The 17,407-nt window shown below is 45.9% G+C and overlaps 2 protein-coding genes and 2 pseudogenes across 2 annotated transcripts; all 4 read left to right on the top strand.

The window, feature by feature from the left end:
• Positions 1-1,007: 1,007 nt before the first annotated feature.
• On the top strand, positions 1,008-6,811 carry LOC147424401 (uncharacterized). The gene is made up of 3 exons (XM_086499957.1): positions 1,008-1,251; positions 1,349-1,450; positions 6,653-6,811. Exons 1-3 carry the CDS (start codon positions 1,012-1,014, stop codon positions 6,809-6,811), a joined length of 501 nt encoding a protein of 166 aa, XP_086356083.1. The 5' UTR covers positions 1,008-1,011.
• Positions 6,764-9,930, top strand: LOC147424400 (uncharacterized). Its single transcript, XM_086499612.1, has 2 exons — positions 6,764-9,570; positions 9,798-9,930. Exon 1 carries the CDS (start codon positions 8,219-8,221, stop codon positions 9,506-9,508), a length of 1,290 nt encoding a protein of 429 aa, XP_086355738.1. The 5' UTR covers positions 6,764-8,218; the 3' UTR covers positions 9,509-9,570; positions 9,798-9,930.
• Positions 9,931-10,668: 738 nt separating this feature from the next.
• Positions 10,669-11,034, top strand: LOC147424399 (uncharacterized; annotated as a pseudogene).
• Positions 11,035-12,702: 1,668 nt separating this feature from the next.
• On the top strand, positions 12,703-15,873 carry LOC147424398 (mitochondrial carnitine/acylcarnitine carrier-like protein pseudogene; annotated as a pseudogene).
• The last annotated feature ends 1,534 nt before the right edge of the window (positions 15,874-17,407 follow it).

Here is a 17,407-nt window from a genome sequence, read left to right as displayed (position 1 = left end):
GATCTCTTAAAGCCACAAATATTGTATTTGAACAATTTTGCTCCGTGCTGTAAAAGCTCTGGCTCTCTAAGTAGCTTCCATGGTGTATAACGCTCTTTTCTACTCGCGCTCACATCTTTTGATTGAAAATTCTGAGTTTTCGACTTGCCTCTTTTATCACTCGATTCATTGCGTCATTGTATTTATATGCGTCATTACGTCATTGTATTTAATGGTCTTTGCGTCATTGTCTACTCTATTCATTCAATATTAAGTTTAAATATTCGTGTGTTTAATGCAGGTATGGATGATGAGGAGTTTCTTTCTTCTTTGTCACCGCAGCAGAGACAGTGGTACGTGGAGCGTCATCGCTCTGGCGCATCATCGCGCGTTCCTACACCATCCGCATCTCCCTCTCTTTCGGAGCATTCGGCGCGCTCTGAAGCTTCGGCGTCGACGAGACGAGCGTCACACTCGTCTAGACACCGGCGCTCTAGTGGTGGCGGTGGCGGTTGTTGTGGGGATTCCGCCACCGATGCCTCCACACCGCCTCGTGTTCGACGAGGCTCTTTACCCTCCCCTTCTTTGCCCGCCCCCACACCAGCCACAGCATCGCCATCTACGCCAGGTTTTGCACGGCTGACTGTTCCTAGAAGCTACACACCTCTACCTACTCCGCCAGGAGCCACCCCACTCGACACTCCTCGCTTCGGCGCCCAGACGCCGGTGGAGACACCTGACGTCCGTACCCCCATCGACACGCCGCTAGAGACCCCTGCCGGGACACCCAGGTTCACGCGTCACCGGCCAGAGGGCTTGCCTTACTCCGTCGACATCAGCGGCGGCATCATCATGGATGATGACGGCAAGAAGGTGATCTCGCGCATGCGTGGTCTTTGCTCTCAGCTGTTTAGACACTATATACTAAACAAATGGAGTGAAGTACCAAGTGATTTAAAAAACAGAGTCATCAGCATACTTCATGATGAGTTTCCCGTTCCAACACAGGATTAGCGCTTCAATGAAGACCTGATGAAGATTCGAATGCGCGAATACTGCAAACACAAGCGTTCCGAAGTGCAAAAAGCAATCAAGAATGGGTGGAATAGGCCAGATTGGCTGGCCAAAGAAGATTGGAAGAATGCGAAGAAAGCAGCGCGCGAGAATCCCGACAAGTGGAAGCAACAAAAGGATGCAGCCAGAGCGCGAGTAGAGGCAGGGAGCTCGCACCACTTGGGGAGCGGTGGATGGGCATCATTTGAGGCCGATTTTGTAAGTCTTTTCACATTGCTCTTTATGCATGTTCGATAGTTTAGGGTTTATGAGTTTTTTAGTTCTAACATAATGAAATCTTTGTATGTTTTGACAGTGGTCGATGACAGGACGTGATCCCACACCGTACGAGCGCGAGTACGCAGGCGGGAAGGGCTTAAACACCCTGATGGACATTCTCAGTTCTCCCGGCGGCATGGTTAGTATTAGGGTTTACTCTTTTTTATTTTTTGTATTGTTTTATAAATGTCGTTATATGTTTATATTTACTGAAAACTGTCTTATTGTCTTTTTTTGCAGAATCCGACAGATACGCCGCTTGGACGCGATGAGACGTCTGATTAGACGACGTCAATTTAGCCGTAGCTAGATAGCATTAGTTTAGGGTTTCTCGTAGCTTATGTATCATGAGACGGATTTTATACGTCTTTTTGAACCATGTATATTATTACATTTGTCACCGCAATTCCTTTTGCCAATCAATTCTTTATGCCTATGATGTTGTACAATTGTCATTATTACATTTGCCAATCAATTCAGTTTGCCTATGATGTGTACAATTGTCAATTTTGCAAACAATGCGTCTTGTGGGTGACTATTTTGGGTCTATTATCTACCTTTGCACTTTTTTAAAAAACTGAATCAAGTACAATATGGTTGATGGGTGGCAGGGCATTCAATGCCCTGCCACCAAAAAAATATTCTCTCAGGCGTCGCTATAAGCGTCACTATTTATGGCTCTGTAGCGTCGGTATATGCGTCGCTATACTCTTCTGTGAGAGCGTCTCTATAGGCGTCGCTATAGGCGTCGCTATGAGCGTCGCCATATAGCGACGCCTATAGCGATGCTCTCGTAGCGACGCTGTTAGCGACGGTTTTAGCGACGCCGGGGGTTATAAAAACCCAGTGTATTTCCGTCGCTAACAGCGTCACAAGAGCACACAACCTCTTGTAGTGGTTGTTTTGCCTACGGCAGAACAAGCTCGTTGGGATGTTAAGGATGCGCAAGCTCATGCATTGATTGCTTTGTCTGTGAAGCGCACCATTATTCCTCACATCCGTTCAGCAAAATCTGCAAAACAGGCTTGGGATATTCTAGTAGGTCTTTATGCAAGCCGCAATGAGGCTAAAATTGCTTTGCTGCGTAAAGAGCTAGAGTCGAAGATTATGCATAAGGAAGATGATATGGACACTTTCCTTGCTAGTGTCAAGGATATCAATGAGCAACTCATTTCTGCAGGTGAAGTCATTTCGGACAGTTCCCTTGTGCAGACTGTTCTTGATGCCTTACCAGATTCCTACCAGACTTTTGCTAGTACTTGGAGACTGATGACCCAAGGAAATCCTGAAGTTGTCAAGTTTGATGCATTATGCACATTGCTGTTGCAAGAGTCACTTTCTAGAAAAAATAGGACTAGGCAGCGTGCAGTTGAACAGGCTTTTATTACTTCTCAAAGAAAGGGTGGTAACAGTAATGCAGCCATTTCTTATGGTTCTGCTGCGAGTGGCAAAAATTCTGTTCCTAATGCTTCTGCTGGCAGCACTTCGTCTGGCAATTCTGGTGATAAGGGCAAAAAGAAGATGCGTTGCCATTATTGTAAAGCCAATGATCACTTGATCAAGTCGTGTCCTAAGTTGAAGGCCAAAGAGGCTAAGAAGAAAGAGGGTGGTTCCACTGCAAATGCTGGATCCACTACAAATGCAGCCATTGTTGAGTCTTCTGTGAAAGGAGATTGTGATGCTGATGTTGATGCAGAATGGGCTTTTAGCGCAGAGTGCACTTACAATCCTGCTGTCCATGATGCATGCTTGTCAGTTGCTGCAGATTCACATGTGTGGTATTTCGACAGTGGTGCTACAAAGCACATTACCTCACATCGTGAATTTTTTACCTCTCTCGAGTCTGTCCCTCATGGGAATTCAGTCACTTGTGCCAACAACACCTCTTATCCAGTTCACGGAGTTGGAAAGATTGTGCTCACTAGTGCTAATGGCAGTTCCTTCACACTTGTTGATGCACTTTATGTACCTGGGATCAAGAAGAATCTCTTGTCTGTATCCGCACTTGCTAGACTTGGACTTGTAGTCAAATTTATGGATGACAGATGTACAGTTCATGATCTCAGTTTTGGTGATGAAATTGTTGCATCTGGGCTTTTGTGCCGTGGGTTGTATAAGCTCACTTTGTATGACAAGTGTGGATAAAATTTTGCAAATGCTGTTGCAGATTCAAGGGCTATTTCAGATGCAAAACTTTGGCATGCACGTTTTGGTCATCTGAATTTTGCCAGTTTGCTGCGTTTGCAGAAATCTGATATGGTTGCTTCTTTGCCGCCTCTTGAAGCACCTGTCCAACATGTTTGTGAAGGCTGTATTCTGGGTAAAATGCAGCGTTCTAAGTTTCCAAAGGATGGTTCAGTTAGGGCCACATGCAGGTTGCAGCTTGTGCATAGTGATGTTTGTGGGCCCATGCAAACTCCGTCCTTGGGCAATTACCTGTACTTCGTGACTTTCATTGATGATTACTCCAGGCATGCATGGGTATTTCCGCTTAAAGCGAAGTCCGAAGTTTTTATGTGCTTCAAACAATTTTTGGCTATGGCTGAAAATGTCTCAAAATGTACTATGGGCACCCTCCGTTCCGATCGAGGGGGGGAATATATGTCTCATGAATTGAATGCATTTCTGGCTAGTCGTGGGATAAAACACCAATGTACAGTGCCTTATACACCTCAGCAAAATGGTGTTGCTGAGAGGAAAAACAGGTCACTAACGGAAATGGCACGATGTATGGTCAAAAGTCAAGCTTTGCCGCATTCTTTTTGGCTTGAGGCCATCATGTGTGCCACTTATGTACTTAACAGGTGTCCTACGAAAGCTTTGCAGTCTATTACTCCATATGAAGCATGGCATGATAGAAAACCTTCTATTGAGCACATGCGTGTTTTTGGCTGTTTGGCATATGCTTTGGTGCCACAAGTGCAGCGCAGAAAATTGGATGATAAGGCTGTCAAATGTATTTTTGTTGGTTATAGTGCTGAAATCAAAGGTTACAGGTTGTATCATCCGCAAACAAAACGTATTCTGGTTTCACGGGATGTAGTGTTTGTGGAAGATTCTGTTCAGCCCTTGCTGTCATGTACTAGAGACAGTAATGTAAGCTCACAAGACATTTATGACACTTTGTTGCCTCTTTTCAGTGGTGGAAATACGAATGTAAGTTCCAATGAGGCAAATGTACAGCCTATGGGGGTTTCTGAAAATGTTTTAGAACAGCCTATTACTGATGCAGATGTACATGATGTACTTGATGAGGAAAGGGCTGAAAATGAGCAGGCTAGAGGTATGCCAAAATGGCTGGTGCACACTTTGCGTGACAGTAAATTGGATGCACCTTTATCTAGTCGTACTCGTTCAGGCTCTCGCCATGCATCTTATGCATCAGATTGTTATGCTTTGGCTGTGTCTAGTTTACATGATGTTGAGGAGCCTCTGTCTTTTGATGAAGCACAGAATTCATAAAATTGGATTGCTGCCATGAAATCAGAATATGATGCACTTATAGAGAATGACACATGGACTTTATGTGATTTGCCTCCTGGCAAAAAGGCCATTGGTACAAAGTGGGTTTACAAGTTGAAACGCAAGCCGGATGGTGAGATCGATCGCCATAAGGCTCGACTTGTTGCAAAGGTTTATGCACAACAAAAAGGCATAGATTATGAAGAGACTTTTGCTCCCACTTGTCGTATGACTACTGTACGTTTTCTATGTGCATTGGTAGCTCATTTTGGTTGGGATGTACATCAATCAGACATTGTTACTACTTTCTTGAATGGTGACATATTTGAGGAAGTTTATGTAACGCAGCCTCGCGGTTTTGTCATAAAAGGACAAGAGGACAAAGTGTGCAAATGTAAGAAGGCTTTGTATGGGTTGAAGCAATCTCCTCGTGCTTGGTATGAGAAAGCTGACACTCATTTGGTTAAACGAGGCTTTCGTAACAGTCCAACAGAAAGCACATTGTATGTAAAGCGTGAGGATGATGTATTTCTCATTGTGGTTCTTTATGTTGATGATTTGTTGATCACTGGACCAAATGAGAGACATATTGCTGAATTTAAGGCTGATTTGAATGCTACTTTCAAGATGAAAGATTTGGGGCTGTTGCATCATTACTTGGGTATACAGTTTAAGCAGTGTGATGGTGGTATTGCCTTGTGTCAGAAAAGTTACATAGAGACATTTCTATGTAAGTTTGGACTTGAGGATTGCAAACCTATTGCCACTCCCATGGAAACAGGTTTGAAGTTGAGTCTACATGATGCTGGCGATCCTGCTGATGTCACTCTTTACCAAACTGTTGTTGGCTGCCTCATTTATGTATGCAACACGAGGCCAGATATTCAGTTTGCAGTCTCGCAGGTCAGCAGATTTATGCATAGCCCAGGGTCTAAGCATTGGCAGGCTGTCAAGAGGATTTTCCGCTACCTTAGTGGCACTTTACATCTTGGCTTGTTTTATCCCAAGGGGGGATCATTACCGCCAGACTTACATGCTTTTTCGGACTCAGATTGGGCTAGTTGTTTTGACACGCGAGTGTCCACAAGTGGTTTTTGTTTCATGCTTGGCAGTTCATGTATATCATGGTTGAGCAAGAAGCAACCTACTGTGGCCACTTCGAGTTGTGAAGCTGAGTACAGGGCAGTCTTCACAGCTACGGTTGAGTGTGTATGGCTCAGACGCCTTATGGCTGACTTGGGTGTTGGACAGGACACTGCCAACACTATCTACACTGACAGTCAGAGCGCATTGGCAGTTGCGAGGAACCCAGTTTTTCATGCTTGCACAAAGCACATTGAGGTGCATTACCACTATGTCAGGGAGAGGCTCTCAGCAGGAGAGATCAGCTTGGCTTATGTGCCAACACAGGACAACCTTGCAGATCTTTTCACAAAGGCATTGTCTCGTGAGAAGCTTGAAGCTTTCCGCAAAGCTTTGGGCTTACTCCCCTTTGTGGACTGATCCTGTCCTCAGGGCATGGCACTTCCCTTTACTCATGTGCCAGCTCTCGTTCACCGCATTACTCCAGGGGGGATTTGTTACCATATACATGTGGTAGTGATGTGTGTGAACACACTAGGACCGCCGGGGCATTTTTTCCCTCTTTAGGAGGTTTTTCCCCCCGTGCATTGTATATACGCCCATCACTCTAGGGCTAACTATCTTTCCATTGCACACTAAGTAACATACTCTCTATTGTGTGCCTTGAGCTTCCTTCGTCTTCTCCAAGCTGTGTGTGTTTCTCTGCAACCCTAATTCCAACAACGGATGCTTGTTTATTTGCTCGCGGGAATGTCCTCTAAGTAAAAAACAAAAAGCTTTGAGTTTTAAAAAAAAGGAAAAACAAGAAGACAGGCTAAAGCAGTCGACTGCAGATGACGAGCGCCAGAAAAAGCATGGCCACCATCTGTGTGGTGGTGCATGGCCAAGACTGGAAGAGGAAGCCACTTGGTGGCGCATGCAAAGCCAGGGCGTGGGCAAGAGAACGAGCCGCTAAGGGCCTGCATGAAGGGAGAGCCGCCACGGGTTGCAACCACAAAGGGGCTTGGAGAATAGAAAAAAAGGGCCTGCATGAAGAGGGGGGCCATGTTGCGCCATGCAAGGGGGCCACCAAGGTACCGAGTGGCAGGAGGGATAGAGTGTTGTATAGCAAGAGAGGGCGGCCAGTTGAAGGCAGGTGAGCAGGGCCGCCTTGCAGAGGTGTGGAGGAGTTGCAGTAGGGGGGAAGACGGCTGAGGGGGAGCCTGTCATGGACAAGGGAAGAGCGCCTTGAGGTGGCGAGCTGGTATTGCAAGGCCGCCATAGCCAGCAAGGGCTGGTGTGTGTGAGCCGAGTACAGGGAACCAAAGAAGGGGGCTACGCAGTAGCCGCCGCAATGGAGTAGAGGATGGAGAGGAGCTGAATAGGAAGCGCTACAGTGAAGAGGGAAAGCCAGGGCAACAAGGGGGCGCCACAGAGGACCTGAAGGGGTCGCCATGTGCAAGGGACTACACAATTGGGGGGTTGTGATGCCGTGAGCCAAAGCATAAGGAGAAGGGAAAGCTGCACAAGGAGGTGAGTGACCGAAACCAGAGGGAGAAGGAGTCGACCAGTATAGTGGAGGCCACAAGGGGGCTGGCTGAGGGGTGTCGAGTGCTACAGAGAAGAGAGGCGACCCAGAGAGCTCGTCCAAGTGCAATGAGGGGTAGCGCTATAAGCTACCGACTGTGAGTGAAACAAAGGTCGAGAGCATACAAAGGAGGAGTGCCATATAAATTCACAGGATGCTTCATCAATTAGGGGAGAGTGTTTTTGGAGATATCCATCATTGTACATATTTTGCCAATCGAATCAGCTTGAACCTCCACATGCTTGTTGTTTGAGTGACATGTATACATCGTTTTTTATCACTCTCGCTTTTTTTCCCCAAAAGGTGTCAGATATATATTGTGTGCTTCTTAGAGATCTCGGCAGATATATGTGTGTGCTTCTTAGAGATCTCGGGCATGAGAGCTTTCTATGTGAAAATGAGCGTGTGTCGAGTAGATATATATTGTGTGCTTCTTAGAGATCTCGGCAGATATGTGTGTGTGCTTCTTAAGAGATCTCGGGCATGAGAGCTTTCTATGTGAAAATGAGCGTGTGTCGAGTATCTGGGAGCTCTCTATTTGGATGTGGGGAAGGTCAAAAGTCGAGGTGGTCGAGCGCATGTAGGGTGGTCGGGATCCGGCTTGGACAATAGCTGTTTGTAGATTGCGTATCGTGATGTACGTTTGCTAGGGAATAGGGGTGTTGTGAGATCACTGAGCTATATAGAGGCATCGAGTTTATGTGTTGGTGGTTTTCCCATTTCCCCCTTTCCATCTTGTGGTGCCTCCACTAAGGACCCACTGATTGCTTCCTAACAAAGTGCTCGGGAGTCAAGATGAAGCAGGAGTTTGGTCCGGTGTTCAAAGGAGATGAAGATGCAGATGATTGGCTTGCCGATTTTGAGCTATTTATGCTAGCAGTCTTGCAGATGCCAGGTGATGAAGCAAAGCTCCAGACTCTACCTTTGGTGCTGCGAGGTAAAGAAAAAGTTTGGTTCGATGGCTTAGAAGATCTGCACAAGCAAAATTGGACCGGATTTCAAGAGCAATTTCTACAAAGGTATAGAAAAGTGGTGTCGGCTTCGGAGGCAGATGCGAAGATCAAAGGTTTGCAACAGGACGTAAGTGTCAATTTTGATGCTTTTGTTGATAAATTTGAGGCTTATTGGGGGGATTTGGCAACTGCTACCCAAGCAACCAATGCGGGATATTTGAAGCTCGAAAGGTTTCTATCATGCTTGCATCCCTATGTTCGTGAAAGAGTCGATTATCAAGATCCAAGCACTTATGATGAAGCCATCAGAATTGCCAAAGCAAAGAGTCGAAAGATGAAGAAGATGGAGGCAGGTTTGCTACAGCCAGCAATCACGATAGCCAGAGGAACTAAGCCCAAGCAGATTGATGAGCATCAAGAGGTAAAAGCTCCTTTTTTTGTTGATATGAATGTGATCAAATCACGTGAAGCTGATGCCAGGCTAGAAGAGCTAGACGAAGTGCCAACCAGGGCTCAAAAGGTGCAGAGAGACATATTCATGGTGCCACCCAGTTTGCTTCCTCAAGAGAGCGAGGTGGTAAAAGGTCTTGAAGAAGAGGTGTCATTTCCAGAGCCAGCAACGAGGCTGACAGCAGTGGTCCAAGAATTGACAAGTGCAAAAGAGGAGTCTGACAGCTCTCAAAGCTCTAGCAGTGTTTTGGACACAGATAGCATGTGGGAGACTGAATCCCGGTCTTCTAGGTACGAAACTTATGATGTTTTTCATGTAGATGAAGTGGAGAACAATGTATGTGAGTTGCCTGCCAGCCAACTAAAGGTCGAAGAGCAGTACAGTGTTACACCTTGTGTGAATCTGCCAGTCGAGCAGTCATCTCTTGTGTCGTGTGATGGTGAGTCCCTATTGGAGGAAGAGGTATGGTTTGATGGTGTATTAGATCTAATTGAAGAGCAGGTTTTTGAGGATGACTTGCAGGAGATAGAAGCAGAAGCGGAGGTATGTTCGGTTCATTTGTCTATGCAGGGGGTGGGGCAACCTTGCCTTGGTGAGCATGTTGAGGTGCACGGTGAAGTTTCAGGGTTTGTGTGTCTCCGTGGAGAGTTAGCTCCGGCAGATGACTCTTATGGAAGCTGATACAGGTGCAGCCTATGAGCGTGAGGTTCCATGCAACGAGGAAGGTGTCTCCAACCTTACAGGTGATGAGGTGTTTGTAGAACAGGTCGTCGTTCTAGCAGGTCATGTTCTTGAGTATGAGAAGGGGGCCTTGGTGCCATTTACAGAGGGTTGGGATACATGTTTGCAAAGGGATCAGGTTTGCTTGGCGATGCAGTAGGTGGAGGCTAGTGGCAGGGTTTTGCTATTTTATGTGATGCTATTGATAGCTATGTTATTGGAGGTTGATTTACAGGTGTTTTTGTGTCAGTGGCAAGGATTTTTTGCAGAAGACTACAATATGGAAGGTTCTCTAGCAGGTGACAGGGTAGCTACTTGTGGTACCAATGCTTCAAGTGGTCAGAAGCATGTTTATGGTTGGCACGAGGGCTTGTGGATGCAAGGTGACAAAGCTCGATGCTATGAAGAGCTATTAGGATGGCCTGTCTATTGGCCTACATGTACAAAGGAAGACTTGAAGATACATGCTTTACAAGTGGATGGCCACGGCCATGGTTTTGTTTTCGATCCAGGTGGACTCTATGCCATCCTTGGAGAAGCTGTGAGCTTTCTGTTTGACCCTGGCGGGTGATGCAGTAGCATATGGTTTTCTCTCTATCTCCATCCTATCTATATAGCCGTTATACTATCATTTTTCTTATGCAGTCTATGTAGCTATGTTATATCATTTTCTCTATGGAGTACTATATTACCTAAATAATGCTATGGTTGAGCATGAATGCTCAACGAGGACAAAGCTCGATGCTATGAAGAGCTATTAGGATGGCCTGTCTATTGGCCTACATGTACAAAGGAAGACTTGAAGATACATGCTTTACAAGTGGATGGCCACGGCCATGGTTTTGTTTTCGATCCAGGTGGACTCTATGCCATCCTTGGAGAAGCTGTGAGCTTTCTGTTTGACCCTGGCGGGTGATGCAGTAGCATATGGTTTTCTCTCTATCTCCATCCTATCTATATAGCCGTTATACTATCATTTTTCTTATGCAGTCTATGTAGCTATGTTATATCATTTTCTCTATGGAGTACTATATTACCTAAATAATGCTATGGTTGAGCATGAATGCTCAACGAGGGGGTGGGCAATGATGGTACAGCCAAATTGTGTTGATCTATGGAAGTGCCGGAAGTCCAGGCATGGCAGTTTACAGGCAAATGGCAAAGACCTTGAGCAGCTATTTGATGGTGCTAGGGGCCAGGTACATCGGGATGGAGCATCTGCTAGCAGGAGCTGTGAGGGTTTTTGCTATTGCAGGAGGCAGGAGCAAGTATAGATATCCCAAGCTTGGAAATGGGACAAGGAGCTTGGAAATGGGACAAGGAATGCTGGAAGCAGGTACCATCAAGTTTGTGATATGGGATTTTGTGTGGGATGTCTGCAGAACACACTACTAGCCAGGATGTGTATGTCAGACATGGCAGATGGTAGGGCTCGAATGGCTTTCGACACCATTGATCGGGAGGCTCAAAGGTATTGAGAATATTGATGGGTACCTCTGTCAGTTCATGCTATAGTGTTGCAAAATGAGGACATCATTCCGACGGTTTCGAAGCTCTTTGAATTCTTGAAGTCGAGGGCAGTCACCTCAATATGTTTCATGAGTGTGAATCGAGTATGTTGCCAACAATGAAGTTGGTATTGCATCCGACTATGGTTACTATATGAAGGGCTTCATAGGGGCTGATTTTTTATTTGCTCGCGGGAATGCACTCTAAGTCAAAAAAAAAAACTTTTGAGTTTTTAAAAAAAAAAAAAACTGAAGAAGACAGGCTAAAGCGTCGACTGCAGATGACGAGCGCCAGAAAAAGCATGGCCACCATCTGTGTGGTGGTGCATGGCCAAGACTGGAAGAGGAAGCCACTTGGTGGTGCATGCAAAGCCAGGGCGTGGGCAAGAGAACGAGCCGCTAAGGGCCTGCATGAAGGGAGAGCCGCCACGGGTTGCAACCCCAAAGGGGCTTGGAGAACAGAAAAAAAGGGTCTGCATGAAGGGAGGGCCGCCACGGGTTGCAACCCCAAAGGGGCTTGGAGAACAGAAAAAAAGGGCCTGCATGAAGAGGGGGGCCATGTTGCGCCATGCAAGGGGGCCACCAAGGCACCGAGTGGCAGGAGGGATAGAGCGTTGTATAGCAAGAGAGGGCGGCTGCAGACGGGATACAGGCAGCCAGTTGAAGGCAGGTGAGGAGGGCTGCCTTGCAGAGGTGTGGAGGAGTTGCAGTAGGGGGGAAGACGGATGAGGGGGAGCCTGTCATGGACAAGGGAAGAGCGCCTTGAGGTGGCGAGCTGGTATTGCAAGGCCGCCATAGCCAGCAAGGGCTGGTGTGTGTGAGACGAGTACAGGGAACCAAAGAAGGGGGCTACGCAGTAGCCGCCGCAATGGAGTAGAGGATGGAGAGGAGCTGAATAGGAAGCGCTACAGTGAAGAGGGAAAGCCAGGGCAACAAGGGGGCGCCACAGAGGGCCTGAAGGGGTCGCCATCTGCAAGGGACTACACAATTGGGGGGTTGTGATGCCGTGAGCCAAAGCAATTGGGGGGTTGTGATGCCGTGAGCCAAAGCATAAGGAGAAGGGAAAGCTGCACAAGGAGGTGAGTGACCGAAACCAGAGGGAGAAGGAGTCGAGCAGTATAGTGGAGGCCACAAGGGGGCTGGCTGAGGGGTGTCGAGTGCTACAGAGAAGAGAGGCGACCCAGAGAGCTTGTCCAAGTGCAATGAGGGGTAGCGCTATAAGCTACCGACTGTGAGTGAAACAAAGGTCGAGAGCATACAAAGGAGGAGTGCCATATAAATTCACAGGATGCTTCATCAATTAGGGGAGAGTGTTTTTGGAGATATCCATCATTGTACATATTTTGCCAATCGAATCAGCTTGAATCTCTACATGCTTGTTGTTTGAGTGACATCTCTACATGCTTGTTGTTTGAGTGACATGTATACATCGTTTTTTATCACTCGCTTTTTTTTCCCAAAGGTGCCAGATATAAGTGTGCTTCTTAGAGATCTCGGGCCGCATGAGAGCTTTCTATGTGAAAATGAGCGTGTGTGAGTATGTGGGAGCTCTCTATTTGGATGTGGGGCAAGGTGGTCGAGCGCATGTAGGGTGGTCGGGATCCGGCTTGGACAATAGCTGTTTGCAGATTGCATATCGTGATGTGCGTTTGCTAGGGGATAGGGGTGCTGTGAGATCACTGAGCTATATAGAGGCATCGAGTTTATGTGCTGGTGGTTTTCCCATTTCCCCCTTTCCAACGGTTACATTGTCAATACGTACTCACAATACTGCTTAGTTTTATGCCAGAATGTCGATGGAGTGCGGTTGCTTTTTCGCTCTTTACTTCGTTAGCGAAGCGGCAAATTTTCACTTCTTGGCCACTCAGCAGCCCACGTGGCTTCACCTCATCTCTAAAAAAAACAGCGTTGTGAAGCTCTAAAAAGACGGGATCGGGCAAAAATAGCGAAAAGAGAGCGAGCGAGTTTGCCACTCCATCGCTGGGGCAATCGCAGAGAGCTCGCAGCAACTGCAGTGAGGGAAGAAGGCCCCATGGCCGACGCTGCAAAAGATCTTGCAGCAGGAATCATGGGGGGAGGCGCCCAGCTCCTTGTTGGCCACCCCTTTGACACCATCAAAGTCAAGCTCCAAAGCCAGCCCGCTCCGTCCCCAGGCGTCCCCCCCAAATACACAGGGGCCATCGATGCCGTGAAGGAAACTCTCGCCTCTGAAGGCCCTGCTGGCCTTTACAAAGGTATGGGTGCCCCTTTGGCTACTGTAGCTGTCTTTAATGCCGTCCTCTTCACTGCTCGTGGCCAGATGGAAGTCCTCCTCCGCAGCTGTCCTGGAGCACCCCTAATCTCTCAACAATTTGTCTGCGGTGCCGATGCTGGTTTGGCTTTCTCCTTCCTTGCTTGCCCCACAGAGCTCATTAAGTGCCGCTTGCAAGCTCAAAGCTCTCTTGCCACTGTGGCAGAGGTAAGTCCTAGCCTTGCAGCAACTGGTATAACAGGTGGCTCTGTGGGTGCAGGCTCCATGGCCAGAAATGTCATGATGTATAATGGTCCTATGGATGTTGGTTTTGAAAACAACCAGTGAGTGCAGGCTCCATGGCCAGTAATGTCGTGATGTATAATGGTCCTATGGATGTTGGTTTTGAAAACAACCAGTGAGTGCAGGCTCCATGGCCAGCAATGTCGTGATGTATAATGGTCCTATGGATGTTGGTTTTGAAAACAGCCAGTGAGGGCCTCTCTTCAGATGGAATCACCTATGGATGCATCTTGAAGATTGTGGCTTTGAAGGCATGCAACGGCAAGGAATATCTCTAGATGTTCTCACCTTCACCTTTCTTTTGAAAGCATGTGGCATCTCTGGAGCAGTAGGCAAAGACAACAATTGGAATGCACTGATTGTGGTATGTGCGCAAACGAGAGTAGGCCAAAAAGCTCTAGGCTGTTTTCAGTTGATGCGACGCGAGGGCCTCTTTCCAGTTGCACCTCTCTTCAGATGCAATCACCTATGCGTGCATCTCGAAGGCATGTAGCTCTATGCAAGATGCTCTTATGGACACAACAATTGAGATTTGATCTTGTTAGTCACGTGGTGCTTGGCAATGCCTTGGGCGATATGTATGCCAGATGTGGTGCGCTTGACAAAGCACAAAAAGTCCTCGAGGAGCTGCTTGCCAGGAATGTCGCCTCTTTGAATGCACTGATTGTGGGATGTGTGCAACAAGAGCTGGGCCAGAAAGCTCTAGGATATTTTCAGTGGATGCAAAGCATTAGAATGCACTTTTCCCATAATACACACAACATGAAGCAGATGCAAACGGAAGGCGTTTCTACAAATGCATTCACCTATGCTTGCACCATGAAGGCTATTGACCTTATGCAAGCTTCTTGTGCGGAACCCACCCCAATATCGCAGGAAGGGTCTCTATCCAGACGCAATCAACTACGCCTACACAAAAATCTGGAAGGCATGCGGGTCAACAGATGCAATCACGTACACAGCCATAGATATTAGAATTCACGATATGATTGCTAGTCAACGTTTGTTGGGAGTACGATTTCATGCTTGGTGGTGGTTTGATCGATATGTATACAAAATGTGGTGTTCTCCCAATAGCACAAAATCTTCTGGAGCACCCCTAACCATCTCTCAACAATTTGTCTGCGGTGTCGGTGCTGGTTTGGCTGTCTCCTTGCTTGCTTGCCCCACAGAGCACATTAAGTGCCGCTTGCAAGCTCAAAGCTCTCTTGCCACTGTGGAAGAGGTAAGTCCTAGCCTTGCAGCAGCTAGTATAACAGGTGGCTCTGTGGGTGCAGGCTCCATGGCCAGCAAGGTCGTGATGTATAATGGTCCTATGGATGTTGGTTTTGAAAACAACCAGTGAGGGCCTCTCTTCAGATGGAATCACCTATGCATGCATCTTGAAGATTGTGGCTTTGAAGGCATGCAACGGCAGGAAATCTCTCTAGATGGTCTCACCTTCACCTTTCTTTTGAAAGCATGCGGCATCTCTGGAGCAGTAGGCAAAGACAACAATTGGAATGCACTGATTGTGGTATGTCCGCAAACGAGAGCAGGCCAGAAAGCTCTAGGCTATTTTCAGCTGATGCGACGCGAGGGCCTCTTTCCAGTTGCACCTCTCTTCAGATGCAATCACCTATGCGTGCATCTCGAAGGCATGTAGCTCTACGCAAGATGCTCTTATGGACACAAAAACTGAGACTGATATTCTTAGTCATGTGGTGCTTCGCAATGCCTTGGGCGATATGTATGCCACATGTGGTGCGCTTGACAAAGCACAAAAAGTCCTTGAGGAGCTTCTTGCTAGGAACGTCAACTCTTTGAATGCACTGATTGTGGGATATGTGCAACAAGAGTAGGGCCAGAAAGCTCTACGATATTTTCAGTGGGTGCAAAGCATTGGAGTGCACTTTCCCCATAATACACACAACATGAAGCAGATGCAAACGAAAGGCGTTTCTACAAATGCATTCACCTATGCTTGCACCTTGAAGGCTATTGACCTTATGCAAGCTTTTTGTGCGGAACGCCGCCACAAGATCGCAGGAAAGGTCTCTATCCAGACGCAATCAACTACGTCTACATAGGAATCTGGAAGGCATGTGGGTCAACATATGCAATCACATACACAACCATAGATATTAGAATTCATGATATGATCGCTAGTCAATGTTTGTTGGGAGTACGATTTCATGCTTGGTGGTTTGATCGAAATATATGCAAATTGTGGTGTTCTCACAATAGCACAATATTCATGCAAGTTTTGGCATCAATATAAGGGTCGGTATGAGCGTTGATATAGGTGTTGGCATGCGCATGGGTACTGACTGACGCTTGATATACTAATGTACATATCAATGGTACAGTTCTGATGCTTATATCGATGCTTCTATCAACATTTTGGAATTTTAAAAGCCGTTTATTTGCATTGTTATAGGCGCCGATTTTTATGTGACGTGTTGTAGTAAACGTTTGATCTAAAAATTAAGGAAACAATCCTAGATATGGGAAAATAATAATGCCACACATAGTAGCACCTCAAAGATTAAGCCAGCAAGTACGCAAATACATCTTGGTGTGTGTTTCAATCCTAGATTACAATGTGGAAATTTACTTTTGCAAAGACTTGCACTCATGGAACTCTACACTTGTAGATTCTAACATCACTATTTTGAAGAAAGACACTAAAAAAACAAGAGTACATTAAGCATTAAACAATAAACTTATACATATGCCAAAATTGACATCACAACTTTCTAATGTACTAGAATTTGATTCTTACCCATTGCTACTTAGGAAATAGACTTGACAAACACATGATAACTCTACAATATTTTTACAAATAATAGACACTTTCAAATTATTAGTTTCAAAATTTTACACAAATGCAAAATAATATTCTGATATTCACATATCCAACTTGGAAACTAACTTATGTCTTAATATTTCTAGTTTATTGTTAGCGGCAGAGCTGAGAAGTATCATGTTCTTGTAGACGAAGCTTTTTTTTGGATTAATTTCCAGTCGATCAACAACCTTCTTCACCAATCGCATGAATATGCCTTTATTAGGGAAAATTCAATGGTTTGTTTTGGGCCTTCTAAGGATTCAAGAGAAATACTTCTCCAATGAAATAAAAGCCACTCTGAAGAAGATGTTAAAGAGGTTTTCGATCCATGCATGTTGTATATGTTGCATGATCATTTCTTTGACAACAACGGATCAACCTCACTAAGAGAGTGGTAGTAGATTCCATCTCATCATGGGCCTTCACAATGGTAGACTACTTGGGGTGTAGGTGGAGTGTGGTTCTTGTACAAGTAGCTATGTGGCCAAGCTAAGTAATATACATTTTATTGTTTTACCTTATTGTATCAGGTTTCCTTCTAAGTGCAAAGAACGTCATGATCAACTTTAGTTACAATTGTGGATCATAACCCAAGTATGGATCAACAAAGATGTTGCCATTAGCATTAAGAACTATCATCTCGTAGATTGATTGCTCATGCCCATATATCTACTTCTTTTTTTGCTCACATAAACTTTTGAAAATTGAGAAAACTCCAGCATTGAACTCGTTGTATGTTTTAGTAATTTGCGATAAAGATTCCATGTCATACAATCTTCTCAGCTCTTAGCATAACCTGCAACTAGTTCATCCCGAGATACAACATCATGGAGAGGGAGCTCATCGTAAATATTGCGTGCCTTTTTGAATATGACATACAAAAACAACCACCAATCTCATCGTGTTTGCTGACCCTTTTGAAAGCAAAAAAGAAAACTAGAAGCATTAGTTAGTGAAGGTTGGTAGCACATATGGAGCTTCACACAACA

This window comes from Adiantum capillus-veneris, chromosome 25 (assembly GCF_014529385.1).
Source record: "Adiantum capillus-veneris isolate H3 chromosome 25, ASM1452938v2, whole genome shotgun sequence".
In the NCBI taxonomy this organism is placed as follows: Eukaryota; Viridiplantae; Streptophyta; class Polypodiopsida; order Polypodiales; family Pteridaceae; genus Adiantum; species Adiantum capillus-veneris.
This window is presented reverse-complemented; position numbering and strand designations above follow the sequence as displayed.

What these genes read in the sequence shown, in the direction of transcription:
- LOC147424401 (XM_086499957.1), top strand. Translation starts at nt 1,012, where the DNA reads ATGAAGATTCGAATGCGCGAATACTGCAAACACAAGCGTTCCGAAGTG. An exon ending in CATCATTTGAGGCCGATTTT is followed by an intron (nt 1,252 to 1,348) that starts GTAAGTCTTTTC and finishes ATGTTTTGACAG; the next exon opens with TGGTCGATGACAGGACGTGA. An exon ending in TCAGTTCTCCCGGCGGCATG is followed by an intron (nt 1,451 to 6,652) that starts GTTAGTATTAGG and finishes TTTAAAAAAAAG; the next exon opens with GAAAAACAAGAAGACAGGCT.
- LOC147424400 (XM_086499612.1), top strand. Translation starts at nt 8,219, where the DNA reads ATGAAGCAGGAGTTTGGTCCGGTGTTCAAAGGAGATGAAGATGCAGAT.